At 42.3% G+C, this 17636-nt stretch overlaps 1 protein-coding gene across 1 annotated transcript; it reads right to left on the minus strand.

Moving 5' to 3' along the window:
• Positions 1–320: 320 nt before the first annotated feature.
• On the minus strand, positions 321–12690 carry RBMX2 (RNA binding motif protein X-linked 2). Its single transcript, XM_045793815.2, has 6 exons — positions 12617–12690; positions 12303–12418; positions 11129–11180; positions 6062–6191; positions 4062–4239; positions 321–3603 (listed from the first exon to the last, which is right to left on the minus strand). Exons 1-6 carry the CDS (start codon positions 12619–12621, stop codon positions 3107–3109), a joined length of 978 nt encoding a protein of 325 aa, XP_045649771.1. The 5' UTR covers positions 12622–12690; the 3' UTR covers positions 321–3106.
• Positions 12691–17636: the final 4946 nt, after the last annotated feature.

Here is a 17636-nt window from a genome sequence, read left to right on the forward strand (position 1 = left end):
TAACAGCAGAACTGCAATTTCCCTAAAGAAATTCTGCCTGTAGACTGCAGTTTCAGCTCCTGCCCAAGCGTTTCCAGCCTGCTGGCCTGCCCTATAAATTTCAGACTTGCCTAACCAGTCCCCACAACTGCAGAATGAATTCTTGCCATACACACACACACACGGGCACACCTCAGAGCTACTGGGGGGTCAGTTCCAGATCACAATAAAGCAAGTCACTTGTATCTTTTTGTTTCCCAGTGCATAGAAAACTTATGTTTACACTATAGTCTATTATGTGTGCAATTGCATTATGTGTTAAAAAAAACAATGTGCATATCTTAATTTAAAAATACTTTATTGCTAAAAAATACTAACCATCATCTGAGCTTTCAGTGAATCATAACCACTGATCACAGATCACCAAAACAAATGTAATAATAATGAAAAAGTTTGAAATGTTGTGATTACCAAAATCTGACAGAGAAACAAAGTGAGAAAATGCTGTTGGAAAAATGACACGGAGACTTGTTCGACACAGGGTTGCCACACACCCTTAATTTGTAAACAAACACACAACAGTTATCTGTGAAGCACAGTTAAGCAAAGCACAATAAAATGAGGCATGCCTGTATGCTTTCTCTTTAGGTACTGGCTTACAGCAGGATACATGTATCCTACCGGTTGTTTTCCTGGTAAAACCCTAATTGATACATAAATCAAAACAATATTACATCTCAGGGGAGACAGAGTAGATCAGTGCGACTATCAAGAACCTAAAAGACGCAGAGAATGGTAGCCCCTGTATCATTGCACCTATAGCCAAATGGGGGGTTCCTGTATGACCAACTGAGGCAGAAAACAGCTTGAGGCTGGTGTACAGGGGGGTCAGCTCAGTATGTGGGTACAAAATGAAGATGAATGGTATCTGTATTACAGCCACATTCAGGGGTGGAGAAGGAAAACTTTTCCAACAGACAGGACCTCAAGCAGTGCACCTGACTTGGTGTAAAAGAAGTGGCCTAAAGTGAGAATATTTATCAGATATGCACACTCCTGGGCAGTGGCCAATGGCCTGGCCGTCTCGTTGGGAGACTGGAAGGACCAGGGCCGAAGATCAGAGACAAGGAGGTCTGGTGTAAAGACTGTGGGTTGACATGCGAGAGTATTTCTATATCACACGCTAACAGCCATCAGAGTATCCAGCATGGAAGAGGCACTAAACTGCCAAGCAGACAGAATGACTGAGCCAGGTGCACAGGCCTTTTGTCAGTGGCTACCACGCAACTGGCACAACAGACACATAAACACAGTGCCACACGGCTGACGAAGGCCCAAGAGCAAGGACTCCTGCTTCCCAGGGCTGATCTAGCAAGACTTCTCGTGACGGGTGCTTTGGCTCAAGGACTCACCATGTCATTGGTCTTGCTGACACATTCTCAGAACTCCACACCAGTGTAAGACTTTTCCTACCCAACCTTCCTTCTTGCCTTCCCTCTTCTCCAGAGGTTAGACCTCTATCAGAGTCTGACTGCTTTCGTAGACTCCTCCAACCTCCTTTCCTATTTTTTTCATGGGCATTTTCCCCTAAAAAAAAAATCTCTCACACATCTAATCTTGGACCCAAACTAACATACCAGGTAAACTGATTAAATGTGCTCACTATTAAAGCTCTATTCCTTTGTTTTGCAGGGTCGGAAGTTCCATCTTAGTGATTCAGCAGCGGTATTAAGGTCCCTTGAACTAATTCCTACCTAACTCATAAGGGACTGATTGATAAAAGGACAGAATTCTCCAAATGAGAAAAAACTGCCAAGGAGACCAGAGAGATACGCAATGAAGGTGACAAAGTGCTCCCATCTCAGCAAGAACAGCTACTTGAAAAGGAAACTCGGCCCCCAGGTAGCCTGGTATGTCTGAGACGTGGAAAGGGAGCTGGCTAGCCAAAAAGTAGAAACAAGCCAAATGTCCATCCACCGAGGAATGGATAAACAAAATGTGGCCTATCCATACAATGGGATATTATTCCGCCATAAAAAAGGAACAAAGTACTGGGACGCCTGGGTGGCTCAGTTGGTGAAGTGTCTGCCTTCAGCTCAGGTCATGATCCCAGGATCTTGGGATCGAGTCCCACACCGGGCTCCTTGCTCAGCGGGAAGCCTGCTTCTCCCTCTGCCTGCCACTCCCCCTGCTTGTGCTCTCTCTGACAAATAAATAAGTTTTTAAAAATCTTTTAAAAAAAGGAAACAAAGTACCGATCCATGCTACAACATGAATGAACCTCAAAAACATACTAAGTGGAAGACCCCAGACACAAAAGGCCGTGTATGACTCCACTTGTATAAAATGGTAGTTCCACGAAATGGAAAGCAGATTGGTAGTCGACAGGGACGAGGAGGAGTGAATGCAGAATAACTGCTTCACGGGCATAGGGTTTCATTCTGGGGGTGATGGAAATGTTCTAGAACTACACAGGGGTGGTGGTTTGGTACACCATGAATGTACCAAATGCCACTGAATTGTTCCCTTTAAAATGGTTAATTTGATGTTATGTGACTTTCACCTCGATATAAATAAATAAATAAATAAATAAATAGCAAGGAGGTGGGTGGATGTTAAAAAAAGAGACATCTAAAAAATTTTTTAAAAGGAGGGTGGGGTGCAGAGGGAGCGGCCTGGTGTTAAGAATCACTACTGCATTCACATCAAGCTGTCCAGACCTAGTTAAACCACCCTTCTCTATGCTATGGCTGTACCTGCCAACTGGAAAGGTCACCTACACCTCTAGCACAAAGACTAGAATTCTAGAACTGCCTGGTATTTCCCCTTTCCTGACAATTTCATCATAAATTGGGGTCATAAATTCAAGGGCCATATTTACGAAACCAAACTTAGGATACCTCCTCTAGTAAGTACTGAGCACATTCCCAGGAACAATGGATTTCGCTCAAAGATCCAGGCTATTTGGCTGTTAAAACTACAGCTCTCGATGACTCTAACACTCAAGGGATTGGAAGAATTCAGTCTCAGAGATTTGACTTACAGTAACAGTAAAAGCATAATATGATTGCATTTTAAAGACCAAGTTCATTTCCAGTTCTATCAGGCAGTCAGACAGGCCGCAGTTTCAGTGGCGCCTGCGGTCACTGGGGTTAGAGGACTCCCGGTCCCGCGAGTGCCGGGCCCTCTTATGCCTGTGCGACCTCTCTCGGCTCCTACTTCTACTTCTCTGACTACGGCCCTCAGAACGCCCATTGTGCCGGCTGGAATGTCTGTCTGAGCTTCGACCTCTATCTCTGTTCTTTTCCTCTCTTTCTTCCCTCCTGGTTGAGGACCTATGTTCATGCTTCAGCTTCTCTTTCTTCAGCTCCCTCTCTCTGTCCTCTGCTCCACCGCGGCAGGTCGCCCTGACCTCGGGAGAGCTGGGGTGGTGCTTCCGCACCTCTCTGGGCTCTGACTTCTGACCCCTCTCTGAGTTCTTGGTGCTGTGCTTTTTAGAGCCAGGGTCATCTTTTTCCTTTACCATCTTGCTTCTGGGTGAAGAAGAGGAGGCTGGCTGCTCTGCCAGTACCTCCCGGGCAGTCTTCTCTTTGTCTTTCTTTCTTCTCTTTTTTTCCTTTTTGTCTGGAGGAAAAAAGGGGCACAACCAATAAGGAAAGGAAGTCGAAAGAGGGGGAGGGTATGCAAAAGGAAAGCACTGTTGGCAGCAGTGTGAAGCAGTGATAATCTACATTTCCACTAAGTGTCTCCGAGAAGCCAACTTGGATGTCTGTCCTTCTTGATATGTCAAGTTGCTGTATAAGGCAATTCTCACCCTTAATTACCTTTCTAAAGACCCTGCCTCCAAATACGGTCACACTCTGAGGTCCTGGGGGATGAGGACTTCAACATACGAATTTGAGGAGACAGAATTCAGCCCACAATATTAGTCTTCCACTGATACCTCTCCTTTCCCGATTACAGTAAGGTTCCCCACACCTTTCCCCTTCATACTTAAGAACTGATTAGCAACTCTCAGTGAATGCCAGGAAGAGCAAACACTAAGGCTACCCAGAATCTTCTCCTGGGTCTTAACGCTTTACCTTTTTTGTGTTTTTTTGTGGGTTTGTCATCTTCAGAACCCTCAGATGAACTCACTGAGGGGGTGTGAGCCCCACAGCCCTTCTCCTGGAGTTCTCTGGTCATATCATCTATATCTTCCAAGTCCTTAGGAGCACGATAGTTAGACACATGATCCACTCGGATAGTTCTTCCTTTGATCTAAGACAGATAGGCAATGCTTCAGCAGAGACAGCCCTCCCATTGAACTATTTGTACCCAGCTGCAGAAGGCCATGGTTTGAACCACACCCTTTACCTTCCTGCTAATTCTACTTCTGGGGAAATCTCTAAAGGAGACCCGCCCAACTGGTGTGTCACAGCACATATACCTAGATAACAATTTGCTCAGCCCTTGGGGCAGCCAGGAGGGGCCTGGGGCAGCTGGAGTCCCTGAGGCACTTGTACCAGGCAGCCTCCTCAGTTTACCCCAGTGTGCCACACAATAACCTTCATGTTCTATGTGTGCCATTAAGTGAAAAAAGGCTGGGCAGTACCGCCCCAAAGCACAAACAGCAGGGAAAACTGAGAATTCACATGCATAAACAACGAATTACCCTCAATCTGTAACATTAATTCACAGTAAAACATACTGTGGCCTGGCAGCTAGAAAGAATTCCTGAAATCAAGTGCAGTGCTGCAGCTGTTTTCTTGATACAGCAATTAGGATGCGGCCAAGGCAGACCAATAGCTGGAAATGGGAAGGAAGCTTTTTTCTTAAGCCCTCACACCTTGCTCTACCCCCACCATACTGCAACAACTGGTTCACACTTATATTTTTGCTGTGAATCACAACTCTCTGGGTGAACAACAAAAAATTAACCCCTCACTTAAAAACACTCAGGCAGGGCGCCTGGGTGGCTCAGTTAGTTGAGTGTCTGCCTTCAGCTCAGGTCATGATCCTGGACTCCTGGATCGAGCCCCACGTCAGGCTCCCAGCTCTGCAGGGAGTCTGCTTCTCCCTCTCCCTCTGCCCCTCCCCCTGCTCCTTCTGTCTCTCACTCTCTCTCTCTCAAATAAATAAAATCTTTAAAAAAATTCAGGCAGATACAGACCTATTCTATAGGCAAAATCATCCAAAATTTTAAAAGTCTGGCTTTTATTGTTCCCACACAAGAGCAAATTTTTATTCTTACCTTTAATTCAAAGCAGTCAGTCATCTTTCCTATTCCCCTTTTGAAAACATTTTTGAAAACCTCCCTTTTATGGTGACTCCATTTGACTGCTGGCTCTCTTAAAAATCAAGCCTAGTACCTTGTCCCACCCTGTCCTAGAGTCTCCAGGTGTTCCATACTGGTGCAATCAGTGACAAACTCTCCAAGTCAAAAGTCACCCCCAACCTATGACAATGCTTATCCAACTGCAGTGTTTTTCCTAAACAAGCACAGGAACCAGGTAGAGCATAGATAAGCCTGACTTGCCCATCACCTTCTCTCAGGCAAAGGGTGGAGTGAGATGGAACAGAGGAGAAACAACTTCAGAATGAGTTACTTTTGTAGAATTTGTCATCAGACTTTAACTAGAGAATTTCCAGGGCCCAGTAATGGTGGAGATAAATGATGGACCCACAAAGCTATGTCTTAGAGCATGAAGCCACAAGAGAGCCCCAAATCCCCCGATAGAGCATAGCATGGAAGAGCAGTATTTGTTAGTCTCTTTGTTGCCCAATACATCAGAGATGAGAGTGGGGTGTGAGAATGGAAAGGTGAGAAACCAGAGGCTTAGTTGGGAGTGGGGGGTATGGTACCTATGCTCCTGGGAAGATGAACATGAGGAAAAGGAACAAGTGTTAGCAGGTTCATACGCCAATGAAATTATTTTCTGGGATCATTTCCTGGTCAGTATGTCCCCACACCTCTGCAACCCTCTCAACACACCCAGGTGACCAGCACTGTCCTTGAACCCATGGCAATCAGGTGGGAAATTAAACCGAACCCTTACATACAGGAAAGTCCAGCCAAATCCTCCTCAGTGAACATACTCACCTTGATCCCATTAAAATTGTCAACAGCCAGAATTGTGCTCCTCTGGTCTTCATAGCAAAGGAAACAGAATCCTTTGGATTTCCCAGTCTTCTTGTCCCGCACCAGATTAATGTTAACAATCTCCCCATATCTATTTATTTTATAAAAGAGTAAGACACTATTGATTTAAAATGCAAAAATTTTCAGATTGAATGACAAAACAAAATTCAAATAATATAATCTGTACAGGAGACACATCTAGAACAAGATAACATAAAAAGGTTAAAAATAAAAATTAGACAAGGACAGAGCAGGAACACCCAATTACAAAATGGGTGGTAATATTAAGATCAAAGATGAATTCAAGGCCAAAAAATATTTAAATGGGACTAAGAGAGCTCTTTTACACTGTAAAAGGTCTTAATATATTACAAAGATATGTCATGAAACTTTATGCATAAGGTCACAAATCAAAAATTTAATTAAAGAAACTATTAAAAATACAAACAGAAACAAGTAACAAAAGTTATGAGATATTTTAACATACCATTTAAGTTCATAACACATAAAATTGACAAAAATAAGGTCAGATGAATTAATATCAATACGTAATTATATAACATAAATGTAAATAACCATAATAATATAACAATTATGTTGTTAACAAATATTAATGTCAAACTAGTGGATATATATATTTGAATCTTACAAAAAGAGGGCAATTTCTTCTCAAGAACCCATGAAACATGTATTAAAATTGACTATAGAATAAACCTCAATAACCTCCAAAAACAGAACAGAACATGTTCTCCAATCACAATGCTATCCAGCTGAAAATAATATTTTAAATAAAAAATACCTTCCTAGCTAGAACTTGAAACCTACTCTCCTAGCTAACAACTAGATGAAAGTGAAATAAAGGAAAAAAAAATGAATGGCAGACTACTTAAAAAATAACAAAAATGAGAATATATATACCAAAACTTACAGGATGCAGCTAAAACCACAGAATTTTACTGTTAAAAAGGCAGAATGAATATAAAACAAATAGAAGGAAAGCAGATGGGAGTTAATAAAGATAAAAGCAGAAATTAAGAGAAAATAGAAAAAAATTCTACCTTACTCCTTATACAAAGTTAAATTCCAGATAAGTTAAAGATTCATAAATTAAAAAGTAAAGTCATAAAAATAAAATAGGAATTGATGGATACTTAATAACGAGATCACATACATACATCCCGGCCAGATATCTAGCATCTTACCTAAGAGAAAATACAGGTTTCCCCCACTACCCGAACGTTCACTTTATGCCACTTTGCTTTTACAAAAGACCTATATTAGTACCGGTTTTCACTAACCGAAAGCAAGCTGAAGAGGATTTTCACTTTTATGGTATGGTAACTGCTTCATCACTTTATGCCATTTTAGCTTAGAAAGCTTTCACAGAACACTCTACCATCGGATAGCAGGGGAAACCTGTGCTGGAGCTGATTCAACTAAGGTCAGGAACTATTTAACACTGTTTAATACTGTAGGTATAGGCCAGTGCAATTAGGAGAAAACAGATGTAAAAAATGAAAAAGTAAAACTATCTCTATTTGAAGATTTATATATATAATAAAATAGTATGTATAGAAAACCCAAGAGAATCAATGATAAACAATGATAAAAACAAAGAGTATAATTCAGTAAGGTAACAGGATATAAAGTTAAAAAAATAAATCACTCTCTTACAAACAATAATCGGTTAGAAGATACAACCAAAGAGAAACCCCATTTGTATTAGCAACAAAAAAGATAAAATACTTACAATAAACTTAACAAGCAATGTACAAAGTCTATATAGAGAAAAGTTTTTAAAACTGAAAGACACACACATATATTTGAACAAATATAAAGACATCCTTTGTTTTTGGATAGGATGACTCAACATCATAAAGACAGCAACATCTTCCCCCAAGTTAATATTTAAATTTAATGTAGTACAAATTGTGTTTTACTTTCCTGGAGCTGGATAAGTTGATTCTAAAGTTCTCATGGAAAAATGAACATGTAAGAATAGATGGAAAAACTTTATAATAAAGAACAATGAGGGGGAGTAACTCTCCCAGATATTAAACACATTGAAAAAATTCTATGATTAGTGTGGTACTGGCGCATGAAGAGACAGACCAACAGAACAGAAAACCAAGAAAGAGACTCAAGTATATACGGAAAAATTAGTAATATGATAAGGGTGACATCCCAATTTGCTGGGGGGGAATATGGACTTTTTTATAAATGTTGGGACAAATGGATAGTCATTAAAAAAACATGCAGCTGGATCCGTGTCTCACACTATACATCAGAATAATTCTAAACGGATCAGAGATTTCAATGCATAAAATTGAAACCATACAAGTACTAGAAGGGAACGCAGATGGGTGGGTGGGGAGAAATACTATTTAATTATGACTCAAAATCCAGAAGCAACAAAAAAGACTGATAAATCTGACCATATAAAACACTAGAGCATGAGATTATACAGGGTCAAGACAAAGGAGTTTCTGGGGTGATGGAATTGTTCTTCATCCTAATTGTGGGGGTGACAACACAAACCTATACACATATCAAAGCTCACAGGGACTGCACACTCCCTAAAAAAGTCAATTTTACCATATAATTTAAACACATGAATATTTTTTCTTAATTTTGCACAGCAAAAAGAAAAAAAGTCACAACAAAGTCAAAAGACAATTGAAAAACTAGAAGAACATATTTACAACTCATATCACAGATAAAGGACCAGAAAGCAGTTTTTTTCCTTTTGCTATAAAGAACATCATCAAGACAACTGGTGAAGCTGAACAGTCTGTGGATTAGATAATAACATTGTATCAGTGTTAACTTCCTGAATTTGATCACCATACTGAGGTTAAACAAGAGAATGCCCTTGTTTTGGGGGAAACACATATTCAAGAATTTAGGGATAAATGGGCATCATGTCTACAACTGACTCTCAAATGGTTCAGAAAAAATAACAGGTAGGAGAAATAATGACAAAGTAAATGTAGTGAAATGTTAACACTGGGGACTCTTAAGCAAAGGGGAAACAGGTATTCTTTACACTACTTTGTAACTTTCCTATTTTAAGCCTAAAATTAATTCAAAATAAGTAAAAGAAAAGAGAATATAGGAACTCATTTAAACGGACTCCTACAGACCAAACTGCAACAATCTGAGCATCGAGAAATAATAATGACAATGTAGTATAATACATCAAATTAAGTAAAATAAGTCCACAGTAAGACAATACATGACAAAGTGGTATAACAGAGTTAAAACCATTAACAGCTTTTGTAAAATCACTAAGAAAATGAGGAACACACCAATAGAAGAAAACAAGCGAAGGAAATGAAAAGACAACTTACAAAAAACAAGAAATAACAGCATGTAAATCTATGCAAAGATGTTCTACCTCACTGACGATTAAATAAAGGCAAAGTAAAATCATAATGAGAAGCCATACAACAAATATTTTTTTAAATAACCACTGCCAATAAGGATTCAGAAAAAATGGGCATTCTAGTGAGAGCAGAAACTGGTACAACTTTCTCAGAGAGCATTTTGGCCATATTTATAAAATATCTTAAAAAGTATGTTAGCACATACTGATCAAGTAATTTCACTACGGAAACTATCAGGAATGCATACAAAGGATGTATATACTGTAATGTTTACTGCAATACAATTTATAACAGCAAATAACGTCCAAGTTAAAAAAAAAAGATGATAAAGAAATACACCAAAATGTTAACAATTTTTCCTTGAAGTACATTCTAGTTTCTTCTTTATGCTTTTCCTTTTTTGCCAAATGTTCTATAATGATTATACATTACCTTGATAATCAGAAAACATTTTTTGAAAATCACTGTTACCAATGGCAAAAGCAATCTTCACTGAGAGCAATGTGTACAGCCAGAATAGAGAATTAGAACAAACGAACACACCAGCTGATCATCACTCAATGCAAATAAGACAAAAACAGCCCCTAGATGGAAGGCTGGACCAGACAGAGGTATCAAAAGGGGTGGAAATTATAGGCTGCACCTGCTGTGAACTTCCAGCGGCCCAGAAGCAGGAGGAAACAGCCTCTGTCCCTCTCCGGGTGCTTTGCCAGTTTGGGCTGCCGAGGCCCTCTTCCCATGGCCTTCTCATGTATTACCCAATTTCTTTCCCATGGCCCTTTCCCCCATATGCTGCCCAACCACTTAGCCAGGGCCCTCTTTCTATCGGATGGCCCAACCATCCCTGCCATGGTGTGCTGGCTGTGTTTGCTTCCCTAAACCCTTATGCCACGGCCCTCTGCCTGTACATGCTGTCCAACTTCTCTGCAATAGTCCTCTGCCCTCAAGGCCCCTCTGGCCTTATGGACTGCCTAACGACTCTGTGTAGCTCTGGGCTGTGCCCAGCCCCTCTCCTACCAGCTGCCACTACCAGTGAAAGCTGCCACGACGCTCTCCCACCCAATGCTACTGCTTTCATCTCACAGTAGAATGAAGAATATAAGTTTCACCTACTCGTTCTTATTCATCAGCCTGTAATTCTCAGCTTCTGGGTAAAGAGACTGGCTCTGCTCATCTAGAAACAAAGAAAACAAACTACTGCCTAAACCTTTTGCTTTTTCTCCCATTCCTCTGTGCTTTGCCCTAATCCTACAATACCACACAGGTGTAGGCCACAAGGGCCCTGTGATCATGGATTACCCTTAGTTTGCAGGAGCCCAAGGAGCCCAACATGGTAGCTTCCTTTGAGTTCCAGTCTGTGCCGGTGTAGGCCCAGGCTGAACATGCCACACTGAAAAAGCAATAAAAACAGACCAGAATCCCCAAGACAGCCTCCTAAATCATCCAACTTCTTGGATTTTCCATATTGGGAGAGCTCTACAACCATGTCCTAGGGCTGATCTAGACTAGGGCAGAAGCTCCAGCCTTCCCCATGCAGGGAGGCCAGTCAGCCCAGAATAAAAGAAATGATTTTGTGATTCCACAAAATGCATTATGAAAGCATACTGATGATCCAGAAGGCAGGAAATGAAAAAGGACTTACTGTGAGAACACACAGATGATGTCCCCTTCAGTCAGTTCATAAGGAAGCCCTCCTAGAAGAGAAAACCACATTTCAGTTCCCCAAACATTTACCAAGTGTCTGCTACATACTATGCTAGTGTACTGGGCACTGGGGGTGCAAAGAAGAGTAAGCCACAGAGGCTGCCCTCAAAGAACTCACAGTCTGATGACAGGACAGAAGCATATATAAGGTGCAGCAGTAGTGCAGCAATAGGAGTGATTAACTTTGCAGAAAGTTGGTGTCACCACTAACCAAATACTCCTCACACCCCAAATCTTATAGACAAAGCAGATAGCTTCCAGCATAAAACTCTGCTTCTGCAAACATATGTTGAACTCACCTGCTCTTTACCCACAAAGTCACAGCTAAGATCCAAAAATCAGTTTAAATATGAAAATATGAACCCCACCTCACATAGACTAAGGATTTTATAATCCTTAGTTGTCTTTATAGACAACTGTTCAGCATTTCATAGGAAATAAATTCCCCTGCAAATCTTTCCTTCCTCATCTGTAAAATGGGGATGTTAGTACTTACTTCACAGAATTGTTGTAAGACTTAAACAAAACAATGGAAACAAAGTGCTTAGCACAGTATCTGGTGCAATAACTTCTTTGAACAAACTGTCAAATTATTGTAAGTGACACAAAGTGAATATAGAGATGACAATATGGCCATGGACAGAAGGCACAAGCTAATTAGATAAGGAAAATGAATTCTGAGGGAAGGGGTTAGCAGTAATACAGGATCGTGCCTAAGACTGTGCGTCTAGAATCCCATGGTTCTGGTTGTCCCACTTACTAGCAACGTGACCTTAAGGAAGTCCATTAACTTCCCCGCACTTCAGTTTCCTCAGCTGTGTAATAGGGGGACGCGTATGATAACAATGGTCTGTGAAACCAAAAAACCAAGTGGCAGGACTCTTAACCACAGTGAATGGCAAAGGATAACTATCATAGACACTGATTTGGCAGGGGGTGCAAACTAGAAATGGGAGAGAAAAAGGATACGGAAAACAAATCTACGGGGCAGCCAGCAGAAGTAAATAAAAGTGCGTGATGAATGCCGGGAGGAATGAACGGCGGGAACGCTGAAAGGTTAGGAAGCAGGCCAGGAGAGGAGGAGCAAGGCGGGAGAAAGATATGGACCTCACCCAGGAAGATCCAGGCGCTGTCCTTGTACTCGGAGTGCCAGGACACCTTATCTGCCACCCCAAGCTGGACCTCACGCTCATTGAGCTCGTTGATCAGCTTCACTTTAGTTAAAGGGCTGCAGAGAGGGGCGGAAAAGCGGACGTTAAGTGCGGCCTAGCCAGAGGTAGGTAAGGGAGAGCAAAACTAGGGGACTAGTTTTCCAGTCTCCTCGCCTCTCCCGCCCCTCAGCCCGGCAGACGCTCTACCACCCACCCCTGGTGGGCCACCATCCCTGGCCCGTCCCTACTTCTTCAGAGGTAAACTGAGGCCTTACTTCATCTTCTCACGTTCGCGCTCAGCACCGAGACATTGACTTCCGGGCGTGTCTGCACCGCGCGTGCGCAACCCCGGCGCCGCGCTCCCATTGGACTTCGCGGAGCTCGCGTCGCGCCGGAAGAGCTGGACCGGGCCGGGGCGTGGCGCTTGCGCGCCAGCGCGGAAAGAGACTGTCGTTCGTCCCGTTTCTTTCTACCAGAGAATTTTTGTGTAGTCCCTCGATTTGTCTCCCTGTGAAACGGGGTCATGGGTGTGAGCCGCGTTTATTACAGGACCTCAGCTGCTGGGCGACGCCTGGCATTGATTGGGCTAGCTATAAATGTTTGCTAAAGACTGAAAAAGGTGCCCGTTATGGCGACTTTAGTCCCAGCCTTTGCTCTCAGTGCAAATCCCTACTCGGGCTTCACTCCCAGCCAATTGCTCACGCCCACTCACAGCCATCAAAGCATCCCGGTTCAGGAATTACAGCAGAAAAGTGAAGAAGATACGTGAGAGGGTAAATCTTTTTTTCTTCTCAAATTCAAATGCATAGGCAACTGACCAGTGTGCCTCCCTAGGCTGACTTGAACACCCGGATTTGTGTTAAGATCTGTAACCCTCACCCACCCTTTTCCATTGTCTCGTTCCTACTTAAGCAGGAGGCAGAAATAAGTAGTGAAAAAGCTAATAATTGAGCAGATGCTAGATTGTGTGCGAAGCAATTCACATGTACTGGCCCTCCATCCTCACAACCACCCCCATGGAGTCTATACATACAATTACCCTCCTCATTTTACAGAGAAAGAAACTGAGATTCAAAGGAGTTAATTAGTTAAGTCAAAGGAGGTCCTCTGCCTCTACCTATCAGGTCTGGTTGATTTCATCAGTCCTTACTGAGCATTTGTATTTGTCCTGTATGGCATGTCTGTAGACCGGAAAGTAAGGTGAGGTTCTCTGCCCGAGGGAGCTAATAATATCATTGAGGAGACAAGATATATTCGCTTGGTAGATTTCACTCCAGAAATAACCAGGAATCCATAGAAGAGGTGGTGGCATATAATGTGTGATTTAAGCCATATTGAACTTTTGAATCCATCTTGCATGTGTCCTCATCAATAACTGGTATCAGACCATGCATGGTCTAAAAGTGAAGTTCCAGAGCTGTGTAGTTCTCTGTGTAAGCCTAGCTCAAAGCCCCAGAAATTAGGCACTTCATAAAGTACTTTGAAGATGATGGTGATGACGACAACTGTACCCTCAATGATTCACCATCTACCCATGTCCTACCAAAAAGCAGGAGACTCCCCACCAATGACAGTTTCTCTTCATTCATTCTGTGTTTGTGCCCTTCCCCCAGTCCAACCCAGCTATTCATTAACTTTGTGGAATTATCTTGGCAATGAAAACTAAACAGTGACAGATTGCATACAGGTTTTATCTGCTCCTGGGAATCTTAGGTTGCTTAGTTGTAGGGTTGAAGTAGCCACTGCAAAGTGGTAAACTAGCATGCAGCATTATCTGGCTGGCTTCTTCAGGCAACTGTGAAATGAGAGAAATAGGGCTACACCTGGGTCTTGGTCATCAGGAAGGTTCAAAAGGAAGCTGAAGTGAAAGAGGAGATTAAGACCAACCAAAGGAAAGGACAATTTAGTTGGAGGAGGACATGGGAAGACTGCTACTATCTACCTAGTGGGTTCAGCAAAGATATTCTGAACCTGGGAGAACTGAAAACCATCCCAGGTTACCTGGGACATCTCCATCAACGTGCTTCCAATTGGTAGGAATTGGTAGGAAAGATGATGCCTAGAGATTTCCACAAGTCTAAGTGGAAAGGAGATGAGGATCTAGGGGACCCTCTGAACTTAGTGTCTGAGAGGAGGACCAGGGTTTGCTATTCAAGGTGGCTATTAGTGATCTCCACCAGTAACATTGATTTAGCACTCACTGTATGGAGAGCTCAGGCTTGGTTCTCCGAGCAATGCTAAGGAAGCCAAAGGCAATCCTCACATTCAAGGCAAGGCCAAGCAATAGTCCAGCCAATTTCATCTCTTCATTTCCCACCACACCACATCACAAAATAGCTTTCCTTCCTGACTTCCCTATTTCAAGCAATGCTATCACCATCTTCCTGGTTGCCCAGGTACAAAACAGGGGTTTCATATTTCACTCATCCTTATACCTCACCTAAAGATATCTATCCAATCACCAAGTCCTAATACTTGTGCTACTGCAGCGTCTATATAATGCATCTCATCCACAGTTCTGTTTCTTTTTTAAAGATTTTATTTATTTATTTATTTATTTATTTATTTATTTACTTGAGAGAAAGACAGCACGAGTGGAGGGGGAACGGCAGAGGGAGAAGCAGGCTCCCCACTAAGCTGAGAGAGCCCAACATAGGCCTTGACCCCGGGGGATCACGACCTGAGCTGAAGGCAGACACTTAACCAACTGCACCACCCAGGTGCCCCATCGCTTGCATTTTTTACTGCCATATTACCTTGGTAGAGAGATCATAACCGTTATTTTCTCACTTTTGTCTTTTGTTCATTCAACAAATATTTATTGAGCAATTATTGCATGCTAGACACTGTTCTAGGTGCAAGGGTTGTAACAATAAACAAGACAAGGAGAGTTCCTGTCTTCATGGGGTTTACATTCTTGGGGAAGAAGGAAAATAAACATATATACATATATATATACATATATATATACATATATATATATATATATGTATATATATATGTATATATATATATATACATACATCCAACGTTGAAAAGTGCTATGAAGGGTAAGGGGACAGAGAGTGACAAAGTTTTGCTATTTTAAAAAGGTGATGGGTCCAAGAAGGCCTCCCTGATAAGGTGACAAGGAGGCAGAGACCTGCAAGAAGATGGGGAGCAAGATGGGCGTGCTTGGGAAAGGAATGTTCAGGCAGAGTGAACAGTAAGTGAAAAAGTCCTGAGACAGGAGTGTGTTTGAGAAACAATAAAGAGGCCAGAGTGGCTTTAGAGGAGCAGGCAAGAAAGAGAATGACAGATTTTTGTTTATTTAACAGAATCTGATTTCATACCCACCACGTACCAGACATTAACGCATTTATTTCTCACAACAATCCTATGTGGTAGATTCTATTACCCCATGTTGCAGATGAGGAAATTGGGGCACAGAGAGATCAAGTCACTTGCGCTATGTCACACAGCTAGTCAATAGTACAGCCAGGATTTGAATCCAGGTGGTATGTCTCCAATGTCTGCACCCTTAGCCACTATGCACAGGATAAGTGGGGGTAAGAGGAACAGATCAGGCAGGGACATGTTAGGTAGCAACTTTAGATTTGACTCAATATGAGGTGAGAAGCCAACAAAGGATTCTGATCTGGCTTACATTTTAGCGGGATGACCTTGGCTGCAAACTGTGAGGTTGAGGGGAGTGCCTAGGGTACAGTCAGGGAGACTAGGAAGCTTTGCAATAATTCAGGCAAGAGACGATGGTGGTTTGCCTCAGGGAGCAGATAAGGAGAGGGTGGCCCACACTGGTATTTTTTTAACTAAAAAGGTATATTTTTAAAAATAAACACACATGACACCAACAGAAAGGCATACCCTATGTTTATGAGTGCTCGGGTGCTGGGCTAGATGCTGGGGATACTACAGTAAACAAGACCACAAGACCCAGTTCCTGCCCTTGAACAGCTCACAAAGTTGCCAGATAGTTGCATATGTGAATAAACATAATACAAAGGGATGAGGGTCAAAACGAAGGTATGAGTGAAATGTCATTGGAACCAGTTGAGGAATCAGCTAATTCTGACTACTGTGGGTCAGAGGGAAGTGGGAGTGGAAAGCAGGGTGTCAGGGAAAGCTACAGCGAGGCAGGGGACAGTTGAAAGGCAGGGAGGAAGACTGGTGTGGGAGAAAACGGATGAATTTGGTTGGCAAATTGTTGAGTCTAAAGCACTCAAGGAGCCAACAAAGGAGACCAAGGAGGAGGAGGACAGATAAAGATGAAGCAGCAGGAGAAAGTAGGATTCAAGAATAGAGCGAAAGGTGATCAGCGCTATCAAACACTGCAGAAAATTTCTCGTGGTGGAAGCACCTTTAAGTTTTCAGTGTTTCTGCCTACTTATTTCAATTGGTCCAAAACAATGTCTGTCCCTTAATTACAGGTTGCCTGGAGGAAGAGAGAGTAAGAAATAATGTGTTATGTTAACAGCATCTTACCATCTCTTCCGGGGATATTAATCAGAATCCTACACGGGCTTCAGGGAGTCTATAAGGACCCTGCATTTGTTTGTATGATGTCTATGTTACATGAACATGTGCATTTTTAAGGAGAAGGTCCATAGCTTCCAACAGATTCCAAAATGGTTCCATAGTTCCAAAAACAACAGCTAAGGACAACTGCCTTAGAGCACCTAAGCATCATCTGTGAATACCATCATCCACAGATAATTCAGAGCAGTTTGCAAAGCTTAGCATGAACTGTTGCTGGAGAACTGGCATGAGTTATGTGAGTCAGATATTGATAAATTGGAAGCACACCACACCCCCACCACCTCCCCCCAGGCTCAGCACAGCTCCTTCCTCCCAGCAATCTGACTCTTAGGTATAATCATGAGAAGATGGACAGAGAATCCCAAACTCTTGAGTAAGAGGAGGCCAAGTCACTTCCAGGGGTGAACGTGCCTTCTAGAAGATACACGGCAGATGTCCTTTTATCACCTGCTTGTTGTTCAACTTTTCTTCAGTGCCCAGGCCAAAGCAGTAGCTTTCCAAACCTCAAGCAACACGAATTTCAGAAGTGGCTAAGGATTCTGATGAGCTGACTTTAAAAACAAAATCCAGCTTCAGGGAAGAAAGGAAGAGAGTAAAGTAGAAATTGCTGGGACAGTAGATGGCTCTGATTCAAGTGGAGCCCACCTATAATCACAAATCACATTTACTCTAAATTCATGATGCTAAGTCCCGTTGGCATACAGACCTAAGGACCATGCGAGCAGAATTGAACTGAATAGGATCATCAGAACAGGTGCA

Source organism: Ursus americanus, chromosome X, assembly GCF_024610735.1.
Source record: "Ursus americanus isolate L20-20 chromosome X, mUrsAme1.1.p, whole genome shotgun sequence".
NCBI lineage: Eukaryota > Metazoa > Chordata > Mammalia > Carnivora > Ursidae > Ursus > Ursus americanus.